Source organism: Podarcis pityusensis, assembly GCF_964106645.2.
Source record: "Podarcis pityusensis genome assembly, chromosome: 3".
Lineage (NCBI taxonomy): Eukaryota > Metazoa > Chordata > Lepidosauria > Squamata > Lacertidae > Podarcis > Podarcis pityusensis.
Window position 1 is genome coordinate 99,381,818 of NC_138026.1, and position 13,121 is coordinate 99,394,938.

The window sequence follows — 13,121 nt, forward strand, 5'->3', positions numbered from 1 at the left end:
GGCTCTAGGTGGGAGCTTCCTCTTAAGTGAGGGAGGTTTAATTACAGACAACCACTTTAGCCCCGGACAGAAACATTACTATTTTCAGTGAAAAATCAACTTGCTTTTAAAAAATGAAACAAAACATGTTTTTTACATTGCCCTGACAATGGCATTGTAGCCCACCATTATGCAAGTGGTCATTCCACCCCCACTTATAAATCTCTTAATGGAAAGTCCTTTCCCCTTCCAAAGCCATCTGCTCAGTTACTGATCAGCTTGTTTCATCAGGAAGTACTTCCTGAAGTTTAGTCTTCCTAAGTTCAAGGCATTGTCATACCTCTTTGAGCTGCCATGGTTTCCCCCAGAATCCTAAGTGCTGCGGCTTGCTGGGGGCTGCTAGAAGCCCCTGCTCTTCTTGCAGAGCTACATTTTCCAAAATTCCCTGGGGAGAGGGATTGACTGTGAAACTATTCTGGTAATGTTAGTTCTGTGAGGGGGAATTGGGGGCTCCTGACTGCCCTATGCAGCCTTACCGGGCTGCAGTTCCCAGGGTGTTTGGGGGTGGGGGAATGTCATGACTGTTCACATTGTATAATAGTGCTTTAAATGTAGAGTGCAGATGGGACCTAAATTTTTATAAAATCTCTACTTAAAAGGCTCGATGGAAAAGAAAGATCTTCAACAGGTCTTTTAAATGTGTTCGTGGGGAGGGGGTTATTGTGGGTTTTTTGTTATCATGTCATGCATGTTGTGTTTTCATTTTGTATTCTTGTGTTGTAAACTGCCCTGTGATCTTCAAATGAAGGGTGGTATATAAATTTAATAATTAACAACAATAGTTCTGATGTAGGAGGTAAGGACTGGACTGCTGCTCAGCTTGCCTGTGTCAGTTGTCTAGCTACAGTGCCTTTCTAACCTATGAAAGGCCTTCTACTTGCACAACAGAGCTTTCCCTGGTTTCTCCCCCATTCACACACCACAGCCCTCTTTGCCCCTTCTGAAAGCTGCTTCAAGAGTCAACGGATCTTCTGGAATGGTAGTCATTTCACAGCAGGATAAAGAAATTAGAATCATTTGGCAGGGCTGTCTTGTACAAGCACATTTCTGCTCACACAATATATTCCTGGATCCAAGCTGCACAACAGGGATCAACAACACTATCCCTTCTCACCTATAACAGCTTGCTAGGGTGTGTGTGGTACTAGGAGCCATACATCCAATTAATTATTGGAATTCACAGTGCTACCAGCAGTAGAGCCCTCAAGATATGCCACCTCTGGTTTCTCCCCCTGCTTGTGGGAGAGTGAGAAGTGGCCTGTGAATTATGTAACCTTCTCCCAGTGTCACAGAGATATTAAGAGGTAGAGTACCACTTGTAAAACAAAATTCACAAGAAACCAGTCACTTATGACTTTTTAATCCGAGCATCCTGTAAACACGGAAAAGCCATCAATATTTTATAAAACCAGTAAGTTCTTAACTACTTTCATATAAATACTAAAATAACACAAGGAACGGAAATGATTTTTGTTACAGTCAAACAGTAATGAAGACCAATTTTGCAGAGTTTATAGACAGGCCAACAATACTGAGCTCAAAGGCATTACCTCTAACAGTGACTAGTTTGTTTTAATCCAAGATGACATTTGTGGAAATAACATGGACAGTACATCAAGACTTCGAAATGTCCAGGCCATTTCATATTTGTACAGAAACATGCAAAATGCTATATGAAGTTTCGTATGGTTACTGTCAAAGTAGTTTTCTTGCATACAGCACAATAAACGTGTGGGCACACTATAGCCAGAGTTCAGCACTTTTAATTTCACAATGATTTTTGTGGGAGAATTAAGCATGTGCTTTAGTTGTTTAATGCACGTATACATTTTTGGCTGGTCACAGGCCTTTCAAAAACTTGCAGGTACAGTGTTAATTGAAACCAAAACCAATTATATGCACTTGTTCGGGATTAGAGTATTTGTCAGCTCTAGGTGCAAAGGTGAGCTAAAGCTTACAAACACCGTAATTCAGCAACACGTTTTGGTGACATTTTGCAGGTGGTGCAGGTAATCCTTCAATGTCTTCTAGCAGACGAAAGTATATTCTATTATGGACATTTGAAACTGAAATGGAAGTCCATCCAAAGTTTGCTTCTGGAAATAAAACATAATTTGAATTGTTTAAAAGGTTAGGCAGCCACTTGAAGGGATGGTTTGACACCCCTCTTCTGACTTGTAGTATCTCTGTTATACATGTGCCACATTCCTAAATAAGCTTATTTGGCAGACATGTGGTATACTAATTGTTGTTAACGTTTTTTTCAGCTTTAACTACAAGTATCAATTTAGCCATTAGGTAAGGTTATACTTTCCTCAACACTTGCACTGGTTCTAATGTGTTACAGAGCTGAAGCACTTCACCATCCAAAGCACTATCTTTTTTAAAACCTGCACAATGGGCAGATAACCAAGAGTACTTTAGTGGTATGGCACATCTTAGCATCTTAAAAGCGGGGGCAGAGATGAGAAAGCACCACCATAACAGAATTTGGAGAAATATTAAGGCAGCCACAGCATAACAGAGTGCGCACAACAGAAGGCGTCAGCACCATTCATTAGGTAGAAAGAGCCACCACGTTGTGTTTGGCCCCTGATTATTACACTGCCTAAACCAATACCGGGAACAAGAAAAGGACATCAATCTGGTATCTCTAACTGCATCCTTTGGTAAGCCGTTTCCAGAATGCAGCAGGCACTATCTAGTCCCCTCTGCGGAGGCGAAGGGGCTACAATCACGGGTTCAATCCCAGTCCGTGATCCTCTCATTTTCGGGGATCACGCTCCAGTTCGGCGAGGGCTCGTTCCTAGCCAGCCAGTTGAAGTCGTCCACCTGGTTCCAGTTGTTCCTGCTCCTGTCGAGCCCGGAAGTCTGGAAGTCGGCGTCGATGCCCTCGTAAGTCCACGTGTAGGGCGCGAAGCGGACCTCGCTGCAGTCCTCCAGCATGGCCCGGCAGGTCACCTGCACGTAGAAGCTGCTCCGGGTGGCCAGGTGCGTGCGGAGCTGCTGGCAGGCCAGGGCCACGACGCAGCCGTCGCAGCCGTCCACCATCACCGACGTGGACACGGGCCCGCAGAGCACCGTGCAGTCCCGGCAGCCGCGCACCGACAGCGTGTTGGGGTTGCCCCGCAGCCGCACCCGGCAGCGGCTCAGCTGCGAAAGCGCCACGTCCCGCTGCAGCAGCTCGGCCGGCCCCATTTCCAGCTCCTGCCCTTCGGCCCGGCTGAAGCCGCACCCGGGTTCCTCCTCCTCCTCCTTCTCCGCCCGGCTTGGCTGACCCTCCTGCGTCGAAGGCACTGGCGGCGGCGGCGCCGGCGCCTCCTGGGCCTCCTTCCTGAGGCCCTTCTTGAAGGCGAAGCGCTTCTTGGGCTGCAGCTGGAGGCGCCGCTCGGCCAGCGCGTCCTGGAGCCTCCCCAGCGCCGCCTGCGCCTGGCGCACCTCGTAGGGGGCCAGGAAGCGCACCGAGTCCGTCAGCAGCCGCTGCAGCTCCTGCAGCCGCCGCGCCGCCTCCGACACGGCCTCGGCGTCCCGCTCCGGCTCCAGCAAGGCCTCGGCGGCCGCCCGCTCCCGAGCGAAGGCGGCGGCGAAGTAGTCGCTCTGCTCCTCCCGCACCGCCAGAGACTCTTTCTCGCGGCGCCGCCGGCCGGCCTCCTCCTTCCTCTCCGCTTCCCGCTGCTGGAGTCTCTCGGGGACCTCGGGGGCGAAGCCACCGCCACCGCCGGCGAAAGACACCCCGTTCCTCTCAGGAGCAGCCTCCATTTTGCTTCCTCCGCCTCAGGGACCGGCTTCGAGCGCCTCGCACTAAAGGCGGCGCCGATTGGGCCCCTAAGCCCGGCCTTGCTCGCGATTGGTTGGGGAGGCCTCAAGGGGTGGGCGTGGCCAGCTTCGTTTCTTAAAGGCGCCGCGCCGGCGGTGCTAGTAAAAGTAGGCCGAGGAGGATGTAGCAATAATGAATGCTCAGCGCCCGGCGCATCCGGCTGCTCCTCAGGGAGGGTGGAAGGAGCGAAACAAAACACCGCTGGGTGTGGCCGGGGCTGGAGGAAGTCGAGCGCTCTTTGGACGGAAGAGGAGAGAGGGATTTGCGGGGAAGGGGGTCTTGTAAACTTCGGCTCCTGCTTGTTAAGCGTGCAGTGTTTGCTAGTCTTTAAGGGACTCTTCGGTGTTGCATTTGCAACCAAAGAAAATCGCATGCCTGCCCCACTGCAAATTATTGAGCCTGTCTTTAAGCTCCAGCGATTTATCATGCGCTGCTGTGTTCAGAAATGGATTCTAGAGTAATAGATGTTGCCGCAAAAGCACTCGAAAGGTCCATACATTTTGTAGTTCGCTGTTTGTCCGGAAACAAAAGGTTGTGTTCCCTCACACATTTAATTATCATGTCTGAATAAAGATGCAGAGGGTTGTGGAGGAATGCAGTACATTTTTAAAAAAGAAGGAAGATGAAACAGCTGTTTTCCTTCAGTATAATAAAAACACTAGGTGAGATTTTGGTGCAAATAATTCACTAGATGTTCAAAGTCCATAGCCGGTCAAATTGATCTGGCCCCGTGGCAGCATATGTCCCAGGGTAAAATCCTAAAAAAAGCTCAGCAACTTCAGTCCTAAAAACAACTCATCAAGCGTCATCAAATCTGGCCCTCTTTGAAAAAAGTTTAGGCCCCTGTAAACGATTGAAAGATGACATTGCCCTCATCCACTGGTTTTGTGTTAGAGCATATGCTTTGATGCGGAAGGTCCCATGTTCCATTTTTGGTATTTCCAGGTCCAGTAGGGGAAATCCTTTTTCTGAAACCCCAGAGAACAGCTGCCAAACACTAGGCCAGCCTTGTCCAACTGCTGCCCGGCACCAATAGAACCTATAGTGCAACACATCTGAAGTGTACCAGTTTGGCAAATATTCATCTAGATGGACCCAAGACAACTCCCTAGGTTCTTAACCCATAGCAATGGGAGGTGATGGAAAGTCCCAGAAAAGTTATATCCTAGTTTTCTTAAGGTTACCAGATTTTTTTCAAAGAATCTGGGGACACTTTTTTTTGAAAAGACAAAAAAAAGTTATTAAAATTTTATTTATTTATTTTTTTAAAAAAACAGAAGTAATATCTTCTCTTCTGTGGTCTCCTCTGTTGCGCGGCCTTCCTCTGGGCCCTGGTCTGCTCTCTTGGAGCACTAGCCACCTTGGAGTAGGCTTGGGTCAGGCCTGGGCTCAACCATGTGTCCTTGCCCTCCCGGTGCTCTCCTACCTCTCCTCAGTGGCGCGGCAAGGTTGGGGCTCCCTTCTTTTTTCTCCTTCCTCTTTCTCCCTCTTCCATCTCCTTCGCCTCTCCTCCTTCTCCCTGTGCCAGCTCCGGGGTTTTCCTTGCACTGCTGGGCAGTCAGCTGGCTGGCCAGATGCTTTTGCACCCAGCTCAATTTGGGTTGCAGGGGAGGGGTCAGTGGTTCCCCCAGTTGACGTGCTGGGCATCCCCGGTTTTCCCTCAGCAGCAGCAGCGGCGGCAGTCTCAACAGCCCAGAACCAGCATGGTAGCGCAGTTGGCTCTGGTTGGCTTCAGGAGCTGCTCGCTGCCGTGGCACCCACCATTTTGCCTCATATGTCCCCATATGATGTGTCTTGTGCTGTTGAACCAATCACGCAACATTCATTGCCTACTAATAAATCTACAACACTTGAAATATAAATCCAGGAACATTAAATGAAATGGGGGACATTCCGGGGATGGATTTTGTCCAGGGACAGATTTGTAAATCTGGGGACTGTCCCTGGGAAATGGGGACCTTTGGTAACCATATCTTAAACACATTCATGTGGAAATTACTACTCATTCCTCACCATCTGTGCCTGCCATGGAAGGTGTTAGAAATAGGTTTTCACTCACGTTTATGCTGAAAAAAGGGCTCTCAAAGAAGCTTACAAATGCAAACACCATTATAAGATAGTCCCTGTTTTGGGGCTTTGAAAAGGAAAAGGGGATTTAGAGGGAAAAATAATTATGGGCAGCCCGTGACTAATTAGCATGCTAATACTGTAATAATAATAATAATAATAATAATTATTATTATTATTTACTATTGATATGCCACCCATCTGACTGGATTGCCTCAGCCACTTTGGGCGTCTTCCAACAATTATAAAACCACAGTCTCATTCCTCTACTAGCTAAGAAGACTGACCATGCACCACCACCTGCTGTGTTTGATTTCCTATAACTTGATTACAGTACTTCCTTAAGAATTCACTGCTGAATGTGTTAACTACACTGAAAAACAATTGTGTGTGAGGTGATTTGAAAGCATCCTCTGCACTGTTTAATCTATGATGCCTGGTTCAGACATGCAGGATCCTTTGTGTGATGCGTGTGCATGTGTGAACCATGCTTTGGAGACACATTCTAAGTCTGCTGCTTGAATAAAGCTCCAGCGTTGCTTCTTATGTATGGGAGTTACTGATGCAGAATGATGCTTAAGCAATCCTTTGCAAGAAGAAATGCCTGAACAAAGCATTATTGGTTACAATTGCCACTTTGTGGCAACAGTTTGTATGAATCTGTGGTCATACTTACAAAGATCATTATTGGGAACCATTATTTAGAATCGGATGGGTCATCAACTGGTACTCTATAAACACAACTGCCTATCTTGAAGCTGCTCGGTTTGGAGGAATTTGCAAACCTTGGGGGCAGATTATAGACTAGAGATGGGAAACCTATCTTCCTCCAGTTGTTGTAGGACTCCCATGTCTCATCTCGGGCCATATGCTATACCAACTGCAACTAATGGGAGTTTGAGTCCAACAACATCTTGAGGGCCACTGATAAGCCAGGGAACCAGTCAAAAGGGATAGCTGATCAAAAATCCAATTTAAAAACTTAATCAACACAGTCCTATGCATGTTTGTTTAGCAGTCCCAATACGTTCAATGGCTTTAATTCTCAGGTAAGTGTGCACAGGATTGCAGTGTGACTAGCTTAATTTTTAGAATAAATAAATATACCAATATGCACTAGCTTAATGTTAAGTATAAACTAATCAATTAAAGCTTTTGGTATTATTTCAAAATTTTAGATGCCATCCATGAATTTCAGGGTGTGATATACCCTGGGGGTGTGTGTGATGGGCTTTATGTATTTCCCCCCATCATATTTTTAGTCAGAGGTAAGTCCCACTGAGTTCAATATACTCCCAGACAAATGTGAATAGGATTGAAGCCTTAGCAGAAAAATACCAGTTTTCCTCCACTCTGCTATAATGGATCACATGCGTAGAAACGTGGCTCAGCCTTATACTCACAGTGAGGAGTGACTGTCTGAATTTGACTGAACTGTTGTAAGCTATAATCTTCTGTCTAGAGATAGTCTCTGTTTGGCTTTTATGTCAGATGTAAAATTACAGTATTAGACGTTAGGGAGTTTTCCAGCCCCACATGTAGTAATACCAACCTTTGGAAATCCTAAGAGGAAAAGATTGTAAAGGAGGGAAAGCTAGCAAGGGAATTGCATTGTACCTGGATGGCTTGTTTTGCAATATTTCACCAGGGTTTAAGTATTCTGGGGCCTGCAAGCAAGAGGAGCTGTTGGACTAGTTACTGCTATGGATGTTAAGCTGTACAAAACTGACGAAGGCTTGTAAGTGCATTTTATTTTGCAAGAGATTTGCAATCATCATGGAGCAAAAGTGATAGGCACACAATAACTAAAATGATTTCAATTTCCATCTTGTAATTGATTTCCAGCATATAAGAAGTAATAGCTTTTGGGGGGGGGGATGGGTTGTAGAAGGGCAATGTAGTGTTTAGTGCATTATATAGCACTTAGCTGGCTCAGTGCTCACAACTTAATGGGTTTGTGTGTCTGCCTTCAAAAGAACATGAAAAGATTGTGATTTTTATCAGGAGAGTTTCTTATGCCTGGGAAGCATGCTGAATCCTGAAAATGTGAAAAGAAACACAGAGATTTGACTTTTTGTCAATGCATTTGAAAGAAAACTATTGCAAGACATTGCATGAGTGGTATCTGATGCCTTGCAAATTGAAACCTATATATAACCTGTCTAATAATAATTGCTGGAGGTGTGGTAACTTCCCTTGCAGATTGCCTACACATGTATGGAGGAGATTATAAGATTCAAGGTTTCTGGTGGCAAGCCTTAGAAAATAATAAGCAAATTGCTGGATACTCAATTCCAAGAAATCCAGTAAATTGACTTTTAAAATGTTTAGAAGGATATATGGATATATGTTAATGTGGAAATAGTTACCAATATTTTGATAGGAGTGAAAATGTTGATTGCAATGTATGGGGGGGAGGAGACTACTGCCTCTGGTCAGAATATTTTTAAAATATTGGACATGACAATAAATTAACATATTCCATCCAGGCAAGAGATAATGTATTGACTGGGCAATTTTAATTTCCTTTTGGAATGAAACTTTTGATGGTTATGTTGTCAGATGGCATTGTTTTCTTTTGTTTGAATATTGATGGTAATATCTGCAATAACTCATCTCTTTCTTTTGTAATTTTAAGAACTAATAAAAATAAGCATGTAAAGAGTGAGTGATTATTTATTTATTTATTCCATTTATATCTCTCCTTTTCTTCACAGAGCTCAAGGTGGCATCATAGTTCTTTCACTTCCCAATTTGTCCTCAACACATCGCTGTGAGATAGCTGAGAGACAGAGACTGGCCCAAGGTTACCCAGTGAGCTTCATGGCTGATTTGGGATTTAATGCATATTTTATACGCACTTGCAAGTTTTATTTGGACTTAAGAGGTATACAAATTTTGTTGAAATAAAAATTGAACCTTGATCTCCCAGGTTGGTCTCCAACACTGTAACCATCAAACCACACTGGCTCCTCCAGGGATAAACACATATTTGCAATGGCAAGTATCATTCAGGTACCCCTTTGTAAAGTCACAGAAGGAAATCAGCCCTGAGTGCTCACTGGAAGGACAGATCCTGAAGCTGAGGCTCCAATACTTTGGCCACCTCATGAGAAGAGAAAACTCCCTGGAAAAGACCCTGATGTTGGGAAAGATGGAGGGCACAAGGAGAAGTGTTCTCAAAGCTACTAACATGAGTTTAACCAAACTGCAGGAGGCACTGGAAGACAGGAGTGCCTGGCGTGCTCTGGTCCATGGGGTCACGAAGAGTCGGACATGATTAAATGACTAAACAACAACAACAATTAACTATTAACCTTTTATTTCTTATTTCTTTCAACACCACCTTTCTCCTCAGAGTGGGGAGACATATCTTCCTGTCCCCCTGAATTTCTCTGTCAACCACCTTTACTCATAGAATCTTAGAGTTGGAAGGGACCCCAGGGTCATCTAGTCCAACCCCCTGCAATGCAGGAATCTCAGCTACAGCATCCATGACAGATGGCCATCCAACCTCTGTTTAAAAACCTCCAAGGAAGGAGAGTACAGCCTGTTCCACTGCTGAACAGCTCTTACTGTCAGAAAGTTTCCCCCCAAATGTTTAGTTGGAATCTCCTTTTTTGTAACTTGAAGCCATTGGTTCTATTCCTACCCTCCAGGGCAGGATAAAACAAGCATGCTCCCTCCTCCATGTGACAACCCTTAAAATATTTGAAGATGGCTATCATATCTCCTCTCAGTCTCCTCTGATCCATTTCAATATACCCAGCTCCTTCAAGCGCTCCTCATAAGGCTTAGTTTCCAGACTCTTGATCATCTTGGTTGCCCTCCTCTGCACACGTTCCATCTTGTCAACATCCTTCTTAAATTGTGGAGCCCAGAATTGGACACAGTATTCCAAGTGTGTTCTGACTAAGGCAGAATAGAGCGGTACTATTACTTCCCTTGATTTGGACACTATACTTATGGTGATGCAGCCTAGAATAGCATTAGCTTTTTTTGCTGCTTCATCACACTGTTTGTTAATTCATGTTAAGCTTGTGGTCCACCAAGACCCCTAGATCTTTTTCACAAGTACTGCTAGTAAGCCAGGTATCCCCCATCCTATATTTGTGCATCTGGTTCTTCCTGCCTAAGTGCAGAACCTTACATTTGTCCCTATTGAAATTCATTTTGTTAGCTTGCACCCAGTTCTCCAATCCATTAAGGTCATTTTGAATTGTGATTCTGTCTTCTGTGACATTAGCTACCCCTCCCAGTTTGGTGTCATCTGCAAATTTGATGAGCATCCCCTCAATTCCCTTAGCCAAGTCATGTTTAACAAGCCCAGGAGATAGAACCCTGTGGCACCCCACTTGCCATGTTTTTCCAGGATGACAAGGAACCATGAATGAGTATGCTTTGGGTTTGATCAGTCAACCAGCTACAAATACACCTAACAGTTACTTCATTCAACCCACATTTTACCAGCTTCCTTGCGAGAATATCATGGGGGACTTTGTCAAAAGCCTTACTCAGTATGTAAATAAGTTGCTGGTACTGGCATGGATCTAACCAAATGGTTAGAGCACAGCTAGGGCATAGGGCCAGCAAGCAGGGAGACAGTGGGCAGACTGTAACACTGTTTGAGGCCGTCTGTTTGATAAACTTTGGTGTAGACAACGATGAAGTGGAGATTATGGTATCTAGAAAATTATCATTGTGTCCAGTTTAGTTGGAAAGCATATTGAGAATGATGCTGCCACCGTAGTGTTCTGACCAATGGGTGGCTTTCAAGAAGCTGCTGTCTCTGAAATCTTTTTTTTAAAAATAATAATAATAACAGATTTGAGTGTGATTGTAGTAACTAATTAGTGCAGAAACTTTCCTGACCCCTTCCCAGAGAGTGGTTCCAAAGTTTTGTAATAGCTTCAGGAAGACTTAGCTGTAGCTAATGCCATCTAAACCTGTTATATAGGTCATATAGTCAGCAGGACTGACTGTCTAACTAGAGCACAGTTGGTGGGTGGGCTTACATGGGGAGAAGTGGCTATGTGACAGGAAAACAATTTGTAGCTAGCAGCAAGAGTTCTGATGCAGATTCCTCCACTGAATGTGTGTGTTCTGGACTAATGCCAGATTCCACAGTGAAAAAGGCAAGTTTGGAGGCCCATGTGAGCAACTTACTCCAGCAAATGTTGAGAGCAGACTACAGTGGTACCTCGGGTTACATACACTTCAGGTTACACACTCTGCTAACCCAGAAATAGTGCTTCAGGTTAAGAACTTTGCTTCAGGATGAGAACAGAAATCGTGCTCCGGCGGCGCGGCAGCAGCAGGAGGCCCCATTAGCTAAAGTGGTGCTTCAGGTTAAGAACAGTTTCAGGTTAAGTACGGACCTCCAGAACGAATTAAGTACTTAACCTGAGGTACCACTGTATTGCTTTTTAGCCCCTGTCTGCAGATTGCCTCCTCCAGACTCTATCTCCCATAGATAATTTCAGAGCCTTAAAAGGCCAACCATCTGGCCTGAAAACAGGTGCCATTCTTCTTCCATAGCTTCTACTTGGTGCACTCCTGGACTGGTGATGTGAGAAGAGACACATCTGGTTCTCCGGGCTCAGGGGAAAATGCCCATGAGGGTCTGGGCTGTGGCTTTGTTGGCCCTAGAGGGCCAGAGGGAGGTTTCTCTGGGGGCTCCTGTCCAACGGCCTCAGGCACAATGGCCTTCAGTAGTCAGGTCTGAGCTCTGAACCTGTGTCCTGATCACTGTTAAATTGAGGAAACATTGTCTTAATGGCAATATAATCTCTTCCAACTGGTGACACCACACAAGATGCAGATCCCAGGGGGCCTAAGATCTGAGATCACATTTATTGGTCGGGGAGCCTAGCTGACACATGGGGAATGGCAAGACACCTCAGAGCTGGCATCCTTTCCTAATCATTTATTTTCATCATGTGGCCATTCACAGGAACTTTGGTTGCAGCTGCTACCCTTAGTGCATTATTATCTGTATGTTGTCCTTATCTTTCCCCAGGCAACCAGTCAGCCATTGAGAATTTGAAGAGGCAAGAAAACTCTCTACCCTTTGTCATTCCAACCACAAGGGAAGCCTGCAACAGCAATAGTGACAGATGAGTACCTCTGTTGGGTTGCCACTTTTGTCCTAGGGTTCCTAGGCTATTCTAGAGTGCATGGAAGACAATCATGTAAAGAAGAGGGGCATCTGTGCAACATACAAGGTCATTTCCAACTAAGTACGACTCACATTAGACTAATTGAGATTAATAGTCCTAAATTAGTCGGGTCCATTAATTTCAGTGGGTCTACTCTGAGTAGGATGGCCCAGAGCCACCTTAACACCATGCTCCCAATTCCCATTCCAAAAATACAAGCCAGAAGAAAACTATCATCACTGGTATGAAAAGCAGTGGAGACTTCCAGGAAAACCAACAGGATGGTTGATGAAGAAAGTGTCAGGAAGGATTTTTATAAGCCCTTCCACAAGGAGAGGAAACAATATAGACTAAGCATGTTTGTTTGTAGCATTTACTCTACTCTTTTAAAAAATAATTAATCTTTATTAATTTTGTAAAAGACGAGGCTTCAAATAATAAAAAACCCACATGATAGAAATCCCCAGAATTTATAACAAAGGTAAGTAAAATTAAATGGGAAACAACATACAATTTCATCTTATTATTCTGTCTCTCTTCAGAGGCTCCTTAGTGGACAGCAACAGAGGGTTTTTATTCACTATTACTCCTATTCAGAGTAGACCCATTGAAAAGAATGAATATGACAAACTCTGGATCGGATTTAACTAAATGAGGCTCATCAGTGGAAACCCTGCGCAAAGACTTTGCTTGCATATTGGGGTTTTTCCTCTCTCCCTCCTGTGTGGCTCCATGAAGTGGACTGTGGGAGGAGTCAGGAGAACAGTGTGCTGAGGGAGAAGAGTGAGGGATCAGGATACCGGTAATTGTTCTGTCTGGCAAGCCAAAATGCTCATTCTGACCGGTGATGTTGAATCAACAGCCTTGGCATGTTGTTGAATTCTTCCTTCCAGTTTAGGGTTGCCATACAGTATTTCAAAAAGTGAAATATGCTCAAAATTGTCCAGCTTTTTAAACTGATTTCTGAAAATTCTGCCCAGATGCTATTTTCGGAGGACAAATCCTGGATATGTCCGGGAAATTCCAGATGTATGGAAGCC

At 44.8% G+C, this 13,121-nt stretch overlaps 2 protein-coding genes across 2 annotated transcripts; one reads left to right on the plus strand and one right to left on the minus strand.

Annotated features, from left to right (window-relative positions):
- Nucleotides 1–1,383: 1,383 nt before the first annotated feature.
- On the minus strand, nucleotides 1,384–4,811 carry TBCC (tubulin folding cofactor C). The gene has a single exon (XM_080998254.1). It carries the CDS (start codon nucleotides 3,796–3,798, stop codon nucleotides 2,782–2,784), a length of 1,017 nt encoding a protein of 338 aa, XP_080854380.1. The 5' UTR covers nucleotides 3,799–4,811; the 3' UTR covers nucleotides 1,384–2,781.
- Nucleotides 4,812–6,139: 1,328 nt separating this feature from the next.
- On the plus strand, nucleotides 6,140–12,478 carry LOC308472751 (uncharacterized protein). Its single transcript, XM_080997839.1, has 3 exons — nucleotides 6,140–7,661; nucleotides 8,641–8,810; nucleotides 11,943–12,478. The coding sequence occupies exons 1-3, from the start codon at nucleotides 7,627–7,629 to the stop codon at nucleotides 12,041–12,043; spliced, it is 306 nt and encodes a 101-aa protein (XP_080853965.1). The 5' UTR covers nucleotides 6,140–7,626; the 3' UTR covers nucleotides 12,044–12,478.
- Nucleotides 12,479–13,121: the final 643 nt, after the last annotated feature.

What these genes read in the sequence shown, in the direction of transcription:
- LOC308472751 (XM_080997839.1), top strand. Translation starts at nt 7,627, where the DNA reads ATGGATGTTAAGCTGTACAAAACTGACGAAGGCTT. An exon ending in TACAAAACTGACGAAGGCTT is followed by an intron (nt 7,662 to 8,640) that starts GTAAGTGCATTT and finishes TTTTCTTCACAG; the next exon opens with AGCTCAAGGTGGCATCATAG. An exon ending in GTTTTATTTGGACTTAAGAG is followed by an intron (nt 8,811 to 11,942) that starts GTATACAAATTT and finishes ATCTTTCCCCAG; the next exon opens with GCAACCAGTCAGCCATTGAG.
- TBCC (XM_080998254.1), bottom strand. Translation starts at nt 3,798, where the DNA reads ATGGAGGCTGCTCCTGAGAGGAACGGGGTGTCTTTCGCCGGCGGTGGC.